Source organism: Panthera pardus, unplaced genomic scaffold (assembly GCF_024362965.1).
Source record: "Panthera pardus isolate Hobbes unplaced genomic scaffold, ASM2436296v1 HiC_scaffold_15, whole genome shotgun sequence".
NCBI lineage: Eukaryota > Metazoa > Chordata > Mammalia > Carnivora > Felidae > Panthera > Panthera pardus.
In genome coordinates, this window is record NW_026526710.1 from 27,855,563 (window position 1) to 27,874,307 (window position 18,745).

General features: G+C 40.3%; 1 protein-coding gene across 10 annotated transcripts in view; it reads right to left on the reverse strand.

The window, feature by feature from the left end:
* The window catches only part of PIEZO2 (piezo type mechanosensitive ion channel component 2), a 468,071-nt gene that overhangs the window by 201,413 nt on the left and 247,913 nt on the right, over positions 1-18,745 (reverse strand). For all 10 annotated transcript variants that reach the window (XM_053902383.1, XM_053902382.1, XM_053902379.1 and 7 more), the window contains exon 5: positions 9,719-9,881. In XM_053902383.1, the coding sequence (XP_053758358.1) occupies positions 9,719-9,881 (163 nt within the window). The remainder of the gene's footprint in view (positions 1-9,718; positions 9,882-18,745) is intronic.

Consider the following 18,745-nt stretch of genomic DNA (forward strand, 5'->3'; position numbering starts at 1 on the left):
AAGCTGAGAGAGGGCCGAAAGAGAGCCAGGTTGGCCTCCGTGAGCCCTCACTGTCCAGGCTGGGGCCAGAACAGCCATTAGTCATGGCAGGTCTGCTTATTAATGGGCAGGCTTTCTCCTCCTAAATGATTCCTCTGCTGAAGTATAAACACCGATCCTCTGGAACAGCATCCACTCGCTTAACCGTATTTACTAATAAGCACCCTTGCTTGGGGGAGCCATAATTTGTCCCGGCGTTAAGGAGTAGCTGTAAATGAAGACTTAATCCCCCTGGTTCCAGAGCTGTCTTAGAAATTAAAGACAAAGAGAACCCTTTACAGTTCAGAAAGGCATATAAAATATTCCATATCATTACCGCCCATGTCAACATCTAAAACTTATTTGAAGACATGTAAATCCTTTAACTTGCCTTTGCTGAAAGTTCCTGACTTCGAATGTTCCAGCACATATATTACGATAGACCCTCTCATTTCACAAGAGGAAGCTCTCGCTGCTCTGGGACCAAATACATGCAAGGTCATGCTTTTACCAAGCAGCCACCCCCTTCTCAACCCGCAGCTGCTTCCCACCACGGCCACATCCACACTTAGCACAGCGTCAGCAGCCATTTCCACTCAAATGGGACAGGGAAGTGCCTCAGGGTGGAGCACAAACATCCATTTTTCTTTAGCTCTGAGCACTCCATGATTCATCCTGGGTTGGGGTAAGTCCTGGAGATCACCTGGGAACCCTTAAAGGGACGGGTATCAAGCCTCACCTCAAACTTCCTAAATCAGAAATTCTGGGAGTGAATCTCAGGAATCTGTACAATCAAAGAGCTGCCGTACGTGATTTTGAAGCAGCCGATCTAGAATCCATGCACAGGCTACATTTGCAACCCCCAATTGATTCCACACTCGGCAGACTAGATCACACTGCAGATATTTTGTTGGACTCAGACGCTGGGCAGACTCCTTTAATTGGAAAATACATGGAAGTAATTTATCTGTGCGACCTCCTTCCGGTTTCAGGCAACCTTTGCGCGTTAGCCCAGAACTTCTCGTTAGATGAATCCGCTTTCTTCTTTGTGGCTACAAGCAGGCTATTAAAAACATTTCAATGGGGGTGTATCAAAGTCACAAACAATGAGCCAAGGATCTGGGAGGCAAAGGGAACATTTTTCTAAAGTGTCACGAGTTGTTTATTGTTTATTATTGAAAGTTAACAATTTATCTTTACAGAATGGGCTCATCTCAACAGAAGAGCCCAAGAAAGGAAGAAGCAAGTGTGGTGCCTCATTGCAGAAGACAGACAGACGCTGTAGGCACAGCGCTGCCTATGAAGTGAGCAGAGAGAATCTTATCTCTATGATGTCATGTATGTCACTCAAGCCTACTGTGAGAACATCGTGCAGATGAAGCAAATATTTCATTCCGTTGCTACCCTTGTTCTAGAAAGGCGATTTTTCCAAACTTGTGAGAGCAGTGGAGCCTGGGGCCACCATGCCCATTTCTCGGCCTCCCAGACACTTTGATTCCATAGGTCTGGGATGGGCCTTGCATCAGAACCTTCATAAACTTCCCAGGTCAAGTTCCCAAGTTAGAAATTGCAACAGTCTTTGAGAATCACCTGAACGTCATTAGAAAGGGAAATGAACAAAAATGGAGAGGAGCCAAATGGGACTGACCATTATTTTAAAGGTGTGTATCTTTTAAAGGACCTGCCAAGTCCTCTTTAAGGTTTATTTAAAAAAAAAAAACACTTAATGGAACACTGTAAAACTAAGTCAGTATTAAAATACACACACACACACACACACACACACACACACACACCCTGATATCATCTACTCAGTTTGTCTTTGGTTGTAGAGATTATTCCTGACCCTGAACCACCCATTTTCTCTTATAAGAAGCAGCTGAGTTTAGCTCTTCTAACAGACACACCCGGTGCTCCCTCTAGAAATAAAGAATTCAGGGAGTGATAACAAAGCAGCATTTTGAGGGCACACAACCCGTCCGGTTCCTGAATCTTTCAGAATTCCTTCTGTAGAATTCCTTCTGATGGACTAAGATGCAAATAAAATGCATGCTTTTGTTATTAAAACCTTACAAGGCTGAACAGTGCTACAGCTGCCCTGGGATCCACAGTATTCCTTCTTCATCCTCCCTTCCTGTTCCTCCCTCCTCTCAGAACTTTTCCTGACCCTGAGCTCTGCTCTGAGCACTGTGCAAGATCTAGAGAGGTTTGCACTCACTCAGAGGAAATAAACCAGGTGTATACGACTGTTTCTAAAATGTGACTATAAGATCCTAAGAACATTGAGAGGGAAAGGGAGGTTGCAACTGACCACAGGGATTTGGAATGCCCAATACCAGTTATACCGAAAGCAAACATGATAGAAAAAAAAGAGCAAGTGTCTTGGAAAGCAAAGAAAAAAAAAACTAAAGAACAGTCCCTCTTAAATATTAGTTTCTGCCCATCCTGGCACATAGCAGATACTGAATAAAAAAGCATGCCCATGGATAAATACACATCCTTTGGTGCAGTCACAGCAAGGAGAGACCACTCAAGACAGGCGTGTGGATTTTTCTGATAGTTTGTGGTAGAAGCAGCTCTTTGCAAACAACCCTCGCCCAGGACTGACACTTTACACTCTGTTCCTTTAGTTCTACACTTTGGATTGCATTGTGCAAGCCTCCATATTAATCAACCAGTGCTTAACCAATTAACTTGATAAGTATTTGAGTATTACCATGTGTACAATTTCAGATCGCTTTGCTAACTTAGGATTTGCTGCAACAAAGAACAAGACAGATGTGATCCTCTCCCTCAGAGAGCTTATAGTTTACTGAGGGAGACAGAAAGTAAATAACAAAAAAAGCATTATGCAGAATAATTACAGATTATGATAAATGTTATGGGTACAACAAGGTGGATACAGAGATGGGGAATAATCTGGGAGGTTAGTCAGCAAAGGCATCTATGCGAAAGAGCTCGCCTGATGATGGAGGAGGAATCAGCCATGCAATGAGCAGGGAGTGAATCGCATGGCAGAAGGGAAAGAGCTGGCCGGTGCTGGGCACAGAGAGGGGGGCAGTGTGGGCACAGCACAGAGTGGGAGTGGGGCAGGGCACAGGGTGAGGATGTAAAGGCAGGAAGTGCCATAGCCCTCAGCGTTAGGAGCCCGAATTTTGTTCTCCTTTCATGAGAATCCAATGACGTGTTTTACCTAAGGAAGTGACACGGTTCGATTTATAATTTTACAAGGATAATCCAGATGCTATGCGTGGTATCCGTGGGGTAGGGTAAGAAGGGAAGCTGGAAGTGAGGGGGTCTGGTAGGAGGTTACTCAGTGGTCTAGTCGAGAGGTGGGAGAAGGATCGTGGCAGTAGAGACAGAAAAGTGAACAGTTTAGACACAATGTGAAGGGAGGACCCATGGGACTTTTTGATGGTAATGGATAAGCGGCCCGAGGGACCCAGTGTCGTACCAGGGCTTGGGGCTCCAGTGACAGTGAACGGTGCTCCTGTTAACTGGGTGGGCAGTCAGCAGGCAGGCTGGTGGGGGCAGGGCTGGGAGGTCTTGGGAGGTCTTGCTCCTGCCCTCAAACACACCACCAATACTTTGAAAGAAACCTGGGCAGCACATGAAAAGATGCTCAATGTCGCTCCTCATCAGGGAAATACAAATCAAAACCATACTCAGATATCACCTCACGCCAGTCAGCGTGGCCAAAATGAACAAATCAGGAGACTATAGATGCTGGAGAGGATGTGGAGAAACGGGAACCCTCTTGCGCTGTTGGTGGGAATGCAAATTGGTGCAGCCACTCTGGAAAGCATACAGCAGCACTTTCAACAATAGCCAAATTATGGAAAGAGCCTAAATGTCCATCACCTGATGAATGGATAAAGAAATTGTGGTTTATATACACAATGGAGTACTACGTGGCAATGAGAAAGAATGAAATATGGCCCTTTGTAGCAACGTGGATGGAACTGGAGAGTGTGATGCTAAGTGAAATAAGCCATACAGAGAAAGACAGATACCATACGTTTTCACTCTTATGTGGATCCTGAGAAACTTAACAGAAACCCATGGGGGAGGGGAAGGAAAAAAAAAGAGGTTAGAATGGGGGAGAGCCAAAGCATAAGAGACTCTTAAAAACTGAGAACAAACTGAGGTTTGATGGGGGGTGGGAGGGAGGGGTGGGTGGGTGATGGGTATTGAGGAGGGCACCTTGTGGGATGAGCACTGGGTGTTGTATGGAAACCAACTTGACAATAAACTTCATGTATTAAAAAAAAAAAAAAAAAGAAACCTGGGCAGTTCAATGAAACCAAGTTGGTGACAACTCCATGTCAGGGGTATTTGCAGCTGAGAGAAGGATGGAGACATGACCACCCTGGAAGGAGTGAGGGTGACGCGGAGCCTCTGGAGCAGGAGCAGGTGGCACGGGTGGGGCACGTGGGTTCCTCCCATCACATGTGTGCCCGACCGCACGCCCTCACTGGAGGGACACCAGGCCCTGCAACTTCCCCACTCGAGTTTCCCTTGGGACCGTTTTGTTGTTATTTGCCCTACAGATGCACAGAATCACCTATCAAATATTCCAAACACATAACAAAATATGCCGAGAATTTCTAAAAACATTGATCAAGACATACTGTTTAAGGGTAAAAGTTTACCTTGAAGCTTTGATTTTTTTTTTAATGTTTATTTATTTCTGAGAGACAGAGTGTGAGCAGGGCAGAGGCGGAGACAGAGGGAGACACAGAATCCGAAGCAGGCTCCAGGCTCTGAGTGGTCAGCACAGAGCCCGAGGCGTGGCTCGAACCCACAAACCGTGAGACCATGACCTAAGCCGAAGTTGGATGCTTAATGGACTGAGTCACCCAGGTGCCCCTGAAGCTTTGATTTCTTTAAAAAAAGCAGAGATTAGTCACACACTGTTAAATGTTGTCAAATGAACAAATGGGTGGGAGAAATGAAGATGTATTTAATTTGAAATCATTTTATTTTAATAATTTAAAAATATTTGAGCTCTCTTCCTAACTGCTGATTCTTCTTTTATTTTTACTATCAGTCACATATTCAAGTCCAGTCTAGACAAAGTTCACTCAATTAACATACTGTCGATAATAGAATGTCCCTGCCTTTCTATGTGATAAGGACGCCTCTGACTGTCACATGGGTATGCTCCCCACGTGTGTTTCTATCAGAGGAAAGGATGAGAGGGACCTCATGCTCTCACCTGGTGTCCAGGAAGATGTATCTGGAAGACAGTGGGGGGTAAATTTAGTCAGGGATCTGAAGTTAACTTGTCCCTGTGATACTTTGTTGCTCAGACTGTAATACTGAGCTCTCCTGGAGCTTTCTGAAGACAACAGGCCAATGGTTTCCTCCAGTTAAAAACTTTCTCTTTATTTAAATGAACGGCATCTAAAATCACCACCATTAAGGTTCCCCCAAGTTGGAAATGTGTTTAACCCAGAGAAGGCAGACCAAGCAGGCTGCATTTTGGCGGGGGGAGCAGTTGTCCCCACTTGCTAACATTCCAAATGCCACTGGAAAGACCTGAAAAGACAGTGATCTGTCTTAAATCTGATCACTTAAAGCAAGTGATTTTGGACTACATCTCAGGGGAGATGCTGAATGCTTATTGAGAAGGTGACAACAAAACGATGGGTTTCTTTCATTCTTTTTTGTTGTTGTTGTTGTTCTTCCAAAAAAAAAAAAATAGTAACTTGAACCTCAAAGCTGAAACTTGAGGCATAGCCCCATTGGTCATTTTATGTGCCAGAATGTGGATGCCACAGGAGCCTGGTTCACGTCAGATTTTAGAAAGGAGGGCACAGGTTTTGAGGCTCAGAATGAATTTCCAGATAACGTTAGCAGGATCTAAATGTTGAATCCCCAAACTTTTAACAGATGGCGGATGACTTACACTGAAATATTCTTTTTTTTTAAATTATATTAAAAAAAAAGCTGTTTTAGAGACAGAACACGCAAGCAGGAGAGAGGGGCAGAGGAAGAGAGAGAGACAATCTCAAGCAGTCTCCACGCTTGCATGGAGCCCAGTGCAAGGCTTGATCCCATGACCCTGGGATCATGACCTGAGCAGAAATCAAGAGTCAGATGTTCAACCAACTGAACCACACAGGTGCCCCTGAAATATTCTTTTTTATGCTTCACATTTGATTTGTCAGACTATTTAACCAGACCAAGTCATGACTAAAATTCCTATTTGAATAAACATTTAGTTTATCATAAATTTGTTTTCATAATATATTAAAATACTATTTGTTTCCCAAAAAAATAAAGCCTGAAATCTCATTAAATAGAAAGAGCTAGTTTTACAGAAATACACAAGATAATAGCAGTTTGGTGAAATTACGAAGTGTTTGAGCAGGAAGCCCTTTTCTACACAATTTAATTTTCATAACATAACTTTTTTTTTTTTTAAGATTTAAGATTAGGAATCTTTCTTCCAGTTAGGATTTGTAGATGTGCTTCTGAGTTACAATGAACAGGTAAACAAGCCCACAGATGTGTCAGTTAAAGAGAACCTTCCTGGTACTTGAGGAGTTGGCTCCCTTACTGAGGTCTGTTCTCTGTACAATGCAAAAGCGAAACAGGTTCTCCCACCCACTGACTTCCCCTGGGGATTTCTGGGGGGAATTCTGGGATTTGCGATGCCCTTTAAAACACCAAACTTGAGCCTCACTATCCAGTCGAGGAAGGTTACGAAAGACACAGGAGTCTTCTCCAGAGATTAGTTGCTAGTTTAAAACAATGCTGGATTTGAAAAAAAAGTCTCTCAGGCACCAATGGATTAATCTCGCCGTTTCTCTATTGAGATAAATGAAAGGAGAAGAAATGCCCGCAAACACTATTCTTTCAAAGGATCCTCAAAAAACAAACATTCTATGGTGCAAATGTCAAGATTTATAAAAGGGAAGAAATATGTTGGGACCTTCCAAAACAAAATAACTTCCCTACTTATTTTGGCCGTGTGTTTCTATTCTTTTCAGACTTGAGCAAGATTGTTCACATGTTAGAAAAATTTCCTTGTGGATTTGTCTCAGAAGATTCACACACCAGCCTGCTTCTCCCTGGCCACCTGGTGGGCTGGAATGTGCTAAGAGGATGGAAATTAATATCTAAAGGAGGCCAAAACAAATGTAAATGAGAAAGAAATCGACCTCATAATAATATTTAGTATTTTCAAATCCCCAAATAAATAATATAGAATGTCTATCAATTTACTGTTATTTTAAATTTTTTAATATTTATTATTTACTTTTGAGAGAGAGAGAGAGAGAGCACAGGGGAGGGGCAGAGAGAGACAGAGACACAGAATCTGAAGCAGGCTCCAGGCTCTGAGCTGTCAGCACAGAGCCCGACGCGGGGCTTGAACTCACAGAGCATGAGATCATGACCTGAGCCGAAGTCGGACGCTTAACCGACTGAGCCACCCAGGTGCCCCAATTTATTGTAATTTTTTAATAATGTGATTGATAATATAGGGAGTACAGATATTTAAACAAATTTTAAACAGGAGAGAGGTATCCTGAGTGTATCTTTGAGAGCTGTGAGAAATCAGGAAGGAAACATGATTTTAGAATTAATCCATGTGATGGTTTTGTGTTCTCTTCTTCACCAGATGTGTGACCTCAACCATAACCTGATATCCATGACCTTCCATCAGTCAATGTAGGCTTTTAGTCTTATGGCAAGAGAGCGTTTGTCCTCGGTGACAGAAGTTCTTTTCCTAAGAAGCTTTGTGATTCATTTATGGCTCAGTGACGAATAAGAGACTCTTACTGAGTAGGTTGGCCTCAAACGCACCCCCCAGCTTAACTTTCTATCATTCTAAGAGGACTCTGAATTTGAAACTGCTCCAGTAACTTTCCAATTGGAGAAGAGCAGGATGCGGAGAGCAAGTAGCATCTTATTAAGCAGCCCAATGAGCAGGCGCTGCCCTAGGTGTGTTTTATTTGACATTTCATTTAGTGGTTGCAGCAACTCTACGATGTAGGATTATGATCATCCTCATTTTGCAGAAGAAAGAGAATAAACACATTTCTTGACATCACACCAACACTGTTACGTAGCTTCCAAGTCTGCCTTCTGAGTCCAGTCAATTTGCAATAAGCATCCTTTACCCTCTATCCGTAATATGAGGATGACGGAAAACCAGTCTTGCTTTTATAAATAATAGTAATGAAAAATCCTAAGTCTGGAGAGCTCAAGTTCCTGGGTTTACTTTCACCAAACTTGGACAATTTTAGGCAGTAATTATCAAAGCCAGATTATTTTCAAAACTGTAACTATTGTAAATAAAATTCAAATGTAAAACTAGAAATTAAAATTTAAGTTCTGCTTTAAAATTGTGAAGCCAACAAGAAGAAAAGGCACTTTCATAGTTTTACCCATTTTTAAGACACTGATAAGTCCTACAGAGTTTGTAGACATAAATGAAAGATAAGGTTAGTTGCTATCTTGCTATAATAGCTTTTTACACCAAGTACTTGTTAACGTCTGCCTTTAAAAAAGCAGAATATTGATATACAATGTGATCATTTATTTTTTACCCATAATGATTTTAGGTAGTAATATCATTTCTAGTCTGTATGGATTTATTGAATTATATCCTCGCTTTCTTTATTGTTTTTTTAATAACTATACAAGGCAATTTGCTACCTATTTTTGAGGCACATAAGTAAGTCATTTGCTATAACTGAGAATTGTCTTCCCTGATGCCTTTGTGATTACCATTCTCAAAATAACTGATTTCAATTCACCCCAGTTTTGCAGGTGAAAGTTCTTGCCCAACTTCTGAGTAAAAACATTTGCTAGTTGTGTCTCTTGTGTCAAATGTCCAGAGTAAGTCTTTTCATTAATTTTTCCTTTGCAAATTTCATCTTTCAATTACCAAATCAATTGCTTTTTAAATCAACGTCACTGACACTCACATAACAAAGTACAGTGGTTAGAACAGAGCAACATTCTGAAACAGATCTGGGGACAGTGATGAGCTGTCTAACTTGCTCTCATACATGGAGTGAGATCTGATGTGCTCCCTGCTGCTCCTGAAACTCTTTCTACTAAAACACATAGATAAAAATTAACATACATTTTCCTCATTATTTTTACCTTTTTCCAATTCTTATACTTTTCCAAAGGTGTGTGTGTGTGTGTGTGTGTGTGTGTGTGTATTCCTCTCCCCCCCCCACCCCGATTGCTTTAAAATAATGATCAAAGCATGCTCTGAACATAATTCTTCTCTGAAGAGCAAAGTACACAGACCAGAAAGCTTCCCTTCAGGAAGGAATTACTTTTTTTCTCCTAAAACTACCAGGTGCTACTTCTCTAAATATTTTGTATTGACTAAGGTATCTAGACAACGGGCCACAATATAATGAATTTAAAAGGTTAACCATCAGAGATAATATTAGATGAGAGTAAAAAGAACACTGGGTTGGGGTGAATGCCTCACGAATGGCAGTGTTCACACTCCTTGAACTGTCTCCTGGTGGCCAAGGTGTGGAGGAGACTGCCTACCCATCAGAACTACACCGGGGGAGGGAGGGTTGTGCAAAGTAACTGTGAACATTTAAGCCAAGCTCTGCAGAGCCTAAGTGCTATGCACATTTCACTTCTCCACAACTTAGTAAGGGTCAAGGCTCTCAGAAATCAAAGAAGGAAGAGGGATGCAGGACGTCAGATTTACCAATTCTTCATTTTCAAACTCCGAGTTATACTGTGCTCCTTCTTCGGTCACGGGTTTCTGAACGATGTTCCTGCAGACGAGCCAGATGGTCAGACTAGCAACGAACATCCCGATATCAGGCACAAACACTCTGATCCCATTGCCGGCATCAGCTCCCTTTAAGCTACAGAGGGAAAAAAAAAAGAGGGAGGAAATTTAGTTGTTTTTCTATTTCTATGGTTACACAATCTTAAAGTATTTCTGAATCTTCTTAATGAGTTTTAAAAAAGGGATCCTCAGTTTCTGCCTAGAAGGGACTGGAAAGCTTTCCCTCCATCTCAGAATCTTATATAATGTACTAAGATTCAGGAATGTTCCACGATTTCACTGGAGTTTCTGAAATACTATAAAGGATCCTAACCCAATTCTCACTCCTAAAACATGCTAATGATCCATATTGTTATTAAATAAGCCACATGTGCAGCACAGATACAGGCGTCTGCAATCTAGCTGAAGCACATACTAGCATCTGGGAGATAGTTTACCTTAGACGTAAATCAAAGCTAGAGAAAAATAGAGAAAATGTTAAAGCAGTCCTTGAATGCAGGACCTCTTCATTATTTTGAATACTTAGTTGATTTTGTTTTCCATACTGTTCCAAGAAAGGTAGATCTAATATGTTTCTTCCTTCAACCTTGGAGAATAGACAGTGAACTTAGAATTGGAAGATTTGAGTTCAAGTGTAAAGCCTGACACTGACAAACTGTATTCACTGGGGGGTTTCCCATGGCCATGCATTCCTTCTCCATGCCAAAGAGATACTACTCTTTGCCTTCTTTATAGAAGTCAAATGAAAATGATTCAATGTTTATCAGAGATAAACTCGTTTAGGAACTAAGTACATGATCAAATACATACTGTATTCATTTATATTGTATGCATTATATATTTTGATAAAAACATAAAATGTGGGGCGCCTGCGTGGCTCAGTTGGTTAAGTGTCTGACTTTGGCTCAGATCATGATCTCACAGTTCATGAATTCGAGCCCCACATCAGGCTCTGTGCTGACAGCTCAGACCCTGGAGCCTGCTTCGGATTCTGTGTCTCCCTCTCTCTCTGCCCCTCCCCCACTCATGCTCTGTTTCTCTCTCTCTCAAAAATAGACATTAAAAAAAAACATAAAATATAATAAAAAGCAAGACCCCCATTGCCTAGAAATGATCGTTGTTAACATTTTGGTAAATGAAAGCATTGTTAATAATATCTACTACAACTGAGCAATTGCTCTGTATTAAGAGCTTGGTATATAGTATTTCATCCAACCAACCACCATATGGAGATAGGTATTATTATTTATCCTCCTTTTACATATGAAAACAACAACAACAACAACAACAACAACTAAGTCTCCAAAAGGTAAACATACTTCCCTCAAGTCAACACAGATAGAGAGAGAACAGAAGTATACTCAAGCTCCCTTTAGGACCAGATTTTATGTTCTCAACTACTGGGTTCTCGCATGTATATCTGCGTGGCTTTTCCTTCCAGTTTTCCTCTGTTTCTAGACATACATAGTGACGGTTTATAACACTAAGCTCATACTATGTTTTGAAAATGATTAGCTCCTGTAATAAATCATTAATAGTTTTTCAACTCACTGATTATTTAAAAAAAATTTTTTTTAACATTTATTTATTTTTGACACAGAGAGAGACAGAGCATGAACGGGGGGAGGGTCAGAGAGAAAGGGAGACAGAGAATCTGAAACAGGCTCCAGGCTCCGAGCTGTCAGCACAGAGACCGACACGGGGCTTGACCTCATGGACCGTGAGATCATGACCTGAGCCGAAGTCGGACGCTTAAACGACTGATCCACCCAGGCGCCCATCAACTCACTGATTATTTTTAAACATCACCATGTTCATGATCTGACAGCACTTAACTATTCCACTACTGCTGTACATTTAGAATGTTTCCATTTATTTGTCACTATAGCATATGTAAAAGTTAAGTGTTAATTACCTAAAGAATCTTCCCATCTAGGATCTCCCAGGAAAAAAAAAAAAAAATCCTCACATCTTCTTTTTAAAGAATGGTCCGGAATAGGGCATGCCCCACATAAGCTTCTTTTTTTTATACATGGCTCTAAACCCTTCTGAATAGAGAAGCATGAGTAGTTAAGAGATCTCTTTACCTCCATAAATGAAACAGACATGATTGTGGCAGAGGTATTTAAAAATGGCAAATCCCTTTCATTTGGGGGAAGGGTAAGAGGATTTAATTAAGAAAACTTCACCCCAAATGAAACTTACAGCATGAGATCTAATGATTGATTTTATCTCAGGAAAAAGGGAGAGGTTTGTTGTATACTTTAAAAGTGATCAAATAGTGCAAACAAGAATAAGAATAAAAAGAAAGAAGAAAGAAGGAGAAAGAAGGGGTCCAGGGGAGAGACCAGGAAACAAGGCCAGGCTCCAGGGGCTGTTTGGTGCTGTGTGGGGCTAAGTTCCAGAGACCCACCAGTCCTAATCAGGGGGGTTAGGGGGAATAGATTATTATAGCTCTTTCCCGGGAAACACGTTGACTGTGGCATTTTATGAAGAGCACCAACCAAGCGGAGTTGAGAGGAAAAGAATTCTTAAAGGAAAGGTAACAAGGATTCTAGGTCTGGCCTCAGCTGCTTCTTGCCTCACAGCACAGAGACCGAGAAGCCAGAGCAGAGCCTTATGCCTTTCCCACCTGTGGACTGCATTAAGTTCCCAGTCTGCAGTCACTTTGAGGCAACAGTCTCAGCTTTGTGTTTCTTGGTCCCCGAAGACACATTTCATAGCATACATACATCACGGGAGGAGATGAATGCTGTTTGCAAAAGCAATCACTCCACTCACTGTGATAGAATTCAGCTACTGGATCCAGGATTGGGCTGTGATCCCGATTTGCAATGAAATCATTCAGCCACAGAGGTGCTAACCTATTAACTACTACTCTTGGCTTGCTGAGTTAACAAAGCAGTGCATTCATACAACCGTTGAAGAAACAATGAAACTTCTGAAGAATCTGAAGAGCATGTACAACGAACAGGTCACAGTCTAATTGATATGTCATTTGGGGATCGTCTCATCAATCAAGTTTCCTTCTTCATTGTTTGGACAATGTAGTGGACCAGTGTCTACTAAAGTACGCTAATCAGAATGTTAGTCCCCAGAAATGCTGTGAATTGAATATAATAAGACGAAATAAAAGAAAACAAAGTGGTCAAATAAGTGTCAGAAAATCACAGTGCATATTACTGTAGTAGAGAACTTGATAAGTTATGTAGCAAAACAAGAAATTTGAATTTACCTCCTTCTCTGTTTTTATCTTATTTTATTTTTCCTTCCTTTCCTCTATGTTCATCTGTTTTGTTTCTTAAATTCCACATATCAGTGAAATCATAGTGTATTCGTCTTTCTTTGACTGACTTATTTCAAATGAGCATAATACATTCTAGTTCCATCTACATGGTTGCAAATGGAAAGACTTCATTATTTTTGATGGCTGAGTAATATTCCATTGTATTCCTGAAATCAATACTACACTATATGTTACCTAACTTGAATTTAAATAAAACCTTGGAAGAAAAAAATTGATTTAGTTAAGACTCTGTTTCCCAAATTTATTTGACCAAAAATCATTTCTTAAAAGTTTTATCTAATACCTATTACATTTTACTGAGCTGGTGTTCATGGAACAGGTCTTAGGAAATGTTGGGTTACAGTCTGCTTATTGGTCTAGATTTTTGGTTGAAATTAATAGATACTTTGGAAGCTACCCTAATGCATAGCTAATCCTTATAAATTCGATTTTTAATAGGTCTCAAATGAGTTTAGAAGTCAGTGGCATCTCAGTCCCTTCTCGCATCCAATTGTCCAACCAACCATCCATTGACTCCGTAAGTCATTGAAATTATGTAGCTGGAAGATAATTAGAAATAGTCCAGTCCTCCTCATCTTACAGACTGGAAGCCAACAAGGGGAAAGGTTAAATGACTGGCTCAACTTCTTACCTAGGGGCAGAGCACTTCTGTTCCAAGCTGTCTGGTGAGTACAGCCACCCCTCACTGCACCTGTCCTTGCTCAGATAGTCCGGCACCTGTCTTCCACCTAGTGCAACAGGCTCCTTTCCCCACACTGCTCAGAAAATGCCCTGTCGAGGGTCACCAGTGATCTCCCAGCTATAAGGCCCAAATGACCCATTCTAATTCTTATCCTACTCCACCTCTGCACTGCACTTGACAAGCAAGATCAGCTCTTGCTGCCCTCAAATCTACTCGGTGTTCTCGCCTCTCTTTTCCAGTTACCTACCTACCCATGGATGTTCTTGAAATCTCACACTGCTGGGAAATCCCACTCAGAAACACGGGGTGGGTTGTGCCCACCAGACTCTTCTTTTCTGCTCAAATATTGATGAGTCTGCAAGGTTCTACTCTTCAATTGTTTCTCTTTTAACTCTACATGGTAGACCTGGATGATGTATCTATTCCCCAGGCTCCAGTCGGCACCAACATGATGACTTACAAATCTACATACTCAGTCCTAACATGTCCCCTGAGACACACAAACAGATACCCATTTTCCTACCAAATATCTCCACTTCTACAGCTTTTAAAACTAAATGCTATCTTTATTCCAAAATCTGTCCTTCCAGTGGTATTCCTCACCTTGAAAAAGGGTGCTGTTATCCATCCAGCAGCCAAGAGAGAACCTGGACCCTACCACTCTCTCGCTGAAAACCTGGAGGTTCTGTCTCCATACTGTCTCTCTTACTGCCATTTTATTCCCACAGCTCAGTTCTGCTCGATTACTGGAATAGCATCCTTACTATTTTGTTTCAGGTTATCCTCTCTGCCAGTCAGGTCTCCATATTGCTACCAGAGCTAATTTTTAGAAGCATAAGGTTGAGCATGTCAACTGTGATGCCTACAGGAAAGGTCCATATCGCTGAGTGTGACATATGAGGCCTTCTGTGTTCTGGGCCTGGCTGCCCTAACTCTTGCTATGATTTCCTTGTACCTCAAATTCCATCCATCTTGAAGGCAAGCACAAGAATCTGTAAGTGTTTTCCCCTATGAGCTACTGTGCAATCTTTTCCCACAGGCAACAGTGGCCTTTCTCCCATGACACTTTTATATTCTGTTCATCTCTCAAACCCACTTCCCACATCTCCACTGTGAACCCCTTCCATCTCCCTTCCTTGACCACTCCCTCCTTTAGAAGCCTGCCATACCTTGCACATACTCAATCATAAAATGTTTAACATTTTATGTCACTCGATTATTTACCAAAGGAGGGCTTCCTATCTACTTCCTCTCTGTATCTATATATAGAGATACATATATATCTATACATACATATACATACATATACATATTTATGTATATATATGCATGCATGTGTGTATATATATATATGTATAGGTATGTATGTGCATATATGCATGCATGTATCTATGTATCTATGTATATACATATGTATCTATACCTATATCTATACATACATACATATACATATGTATGTATATATATACATATATATCTATATATGTACATATCTATCTATATATATATATACACATATATACATATACTCTCTCTATATATATACATATGCATATATATGGTACAATGTACACACTGAATAAAAGCTGGCAGAATAAATGTTATCTCCAAATATTTACACTTTGCTTTGTACCACAGCGGTTTGTGCAAAGTACCGCTGAGGCATTAGATGAGATATTTTAGTTCATTTAGATAATTTCACTCAGGAAAAATAAAATACAAACCCAGACAGGAAGAAATGTCTCTTTGTCTGGGACTAGCTAGAGATCAGAAGCCCATGAGTAGTCTCAGTTACTTGGACACAAAGATGTAATTGTCAAAACTGGAAAATATAAGCCATGAAATATATACATGTGGTTTCGTCCAATACAAACGTTGGAGAAAACATTTCTAGTACCAGAGATAGGAAGTGCATCTAATGAACGTTAAATGGCTCAGTTTGGCAGAATTTGTCACTTGTTCATTAAAAAAAATATTTTTTAAGCATCTATCATGTGCCAAGTACTAGCCTGGCAATTGACTGTTGGTTTTATGAAGGTAGGTAAGGGGCATGATAAAGTCAGTGAGATGGGTTAAGGCTGGGCCCAGGGCTTGGACTTTTGGCAAAGAACCCACAAAACCGGAACTACTGAAGGATTTAGAACAAAGGAGGAACATAATCACCAAGGAAACTGAGAGATCGCAGGAGAGATTGTGATTTGGTTGCAGGAAGTGGGACATGGAAGCCGTGTTTTCATGGCGGGTGTGATGTGTAGTGCAGAGGCGATATTTCATGCTGGAAGTCCCATGAAATTTGTGCCTGAGAGAGAAATCATGGCTGAAGGGATAGTTTTGAGAGTTTTCTTCCATGTGTGTTGGCTAAAGGCAATAGAATAAATTAGGTTGTCCACGGATGGGGCATTGTATAGAGTACATTTTTGTATAAGGCTCTCTAAACTAATTATAAGTATACATACAGGGCATGTAACAAAAAAGCAAATTGTATTTCAAATAAATTCTACATTTGAAATCAGGCTAACCATGTTTTGTGTAGAACCATTTTAATAAATTAACGAGATGAATAGATACATTTCCCTATAAAATGTTATCTTAGATAGTGTTGCTTTCCGGGCATACAATGATACTTTTCATATAAAAAAGCATACACTAGACTGCTTAAAACACCATGTTCTCTTAAAAAGGCAAACATTTTCTTTCCAATCGTGCTATAGTCACATTGATCTTATTTGTTGAGAGTGATTTTACCTCTTGACAAGGAATTGAGGGGGCGCCTGGGTGGCTCAGTCAGTTAAGTGTCCGACTTCAGCTCAGATCATGATCTTGTGAGTTCGAGCCCCGTGTCAGGCTCTGCGCTGACAGCTCAGAGCCCGGAGCCTGCTTCGGATTCCGTATCTCCCTCTCTCTCTACCCTTCTGCCACTCACACTCTGTCTCTGTCTCTCAAACCAAACCAAAACAAGCCAAAACACGTTAAAAAAAAGTTTTAAAAAAAGAAAAGCAAAGGAATTGAGGAAGCTGAAAATTGGGAATAACCTGCATATCCTTCAAGAGGAAAATGAATTGGTTACATTAGTATGCCTCCACAAAATAAAATACTATAAATGAATAAACTAGAGCAAAAGTGTGTGTGATGGATCTAAATAGGGATATATCATCTCACAAACATAACGTGGAACAAAAAAGAAGAAGCAAAAGTAGAGAATCCAGATCACTTAGGGATCCGTGCATAAAGAATGACATGAAAATGACAAATACTTATTTCTGGGCAGGTAAGAGGGGTATCATAAGCTATTATATAAATACCAATAATAAAATATTGGTAATGCTCAAGGTCTTAAACTGGTTGAAAGCTAGTTGGTAGGTACAAAAGTTTATCTTTAATTCTTCACATTATTTTTAAAAGTTGGAATAGTCATACTGCCTAAAATTCCTTGTGTAGATCATATGTGAAAAACATGAAGGCAATTACCTTGGCTGGAAAAGATAATGACTTTTATTGAGGTAAAACTGCCACATAACATATTAATTTCAGGTGTACAATAAGTTGATATTTGTACATACTACAAAGTGATGACAGTAAGTCTAGTTACCATCCATCATCATACAGTTGACCCCTCTTTATCCTTTTTGTCCGCCTCCGAACCTCCTTCCCCTCTGATAACTACCAATCTGTTCTCTGTATCTATGAGTTTTGTTTTGCCTTGATTGTTCATTTGTCTTGTGTGTTCATTTGTTTCGTTTTTTTAAGATGTCACATGCAAGTGAAATCATATGATATTTGTCTTTCTCTGTCTGACCTATCTCACTTGGCACAATATCCTCAAGGTCCATTCATGTTGTCACAAATGGCAACATTTCCTTCTTTTTTATGGCCAAAAAGTAATCCATTATGTGTGTGCGTGCGTGCGCGCGCGCGCGTGCGTGCGTGTGCGTGTGTGTCGTATTTTTATCCATTCAACTATCCATGAATGCTTATTTCCTTACTGTTGGCAATGAACACAGGGGTGCATATGTATCTTTTTAAGTGAGTGTTTTCATTTTCTTTGGATAAATACCTCAAAGTGAATTAGCTATATCTAGATCATATGGTAGACCTATTTTTAATTTTTTGAGGAGCCTCCATACTGGCTTTTACAGCGGCTTTATCAATTTACTTTCCTACCGACAGTGTAGGTGGGGTCCCTTTTCTCTAAAACCTCTTCAACACTTGTTATTTCTTGGCTTTTTGATAATAGCCATTCTAACAGGAGTGAGGTGGTATCTAACTGTGATTTTGATCTGTATTTCCCTGACGATAAGTGATACTGAACATGTTTTCATGTGCCTGTTGGCCAGCTGCATGTCTATTTTGGAAAAATGTCTTTTTAGATCCTCTGCCCATTTTTAAAAATTGGATTGTTTGGGTTTTTGCTATTGAGTTATTTGAGTTTTATGTGTTTTGGATATTAGCCCCTTAACAGATATATGATTTGCAAATATCTTCTCCTATTTAGTGAACTGACTTCATTTTGTTGATGGTTTCCTTTGCTGTGCAGAAGTTTTTTTGTTTTGTTTTGTTTTGTTTTGTTTTGTTTTGTTTTGTTTTGTTTTCCGATGAAGTCCAACTTGTTTAGTTTTGCTTTTGTTACCTTTGCTTTTGGAGTCAGATCCCAAAATTCAACAATAAGATGGAAGGAGTTCATGTCCTATTTTTTTTTCCCTAGGAGTTTTATGATTTCAGGGAATAGTGACCAATTGATGCTGTAATGACCATGATTGTATTTGGTCTGACTCATTAATCAAATTTAATCGCCATCCTTCCCATCAAGGTGCAGAGAAATAGTGCAGCATGTGGGTATTTCCATGGGCACATGGAAATTTTTCTAAGTTTCAGATTTTCTCATCTACGAAATGATTTTTCAGGGTCTTCCGAACTCTAAAATTTCATTCCAACTAGAAAAATCCAAAATAAA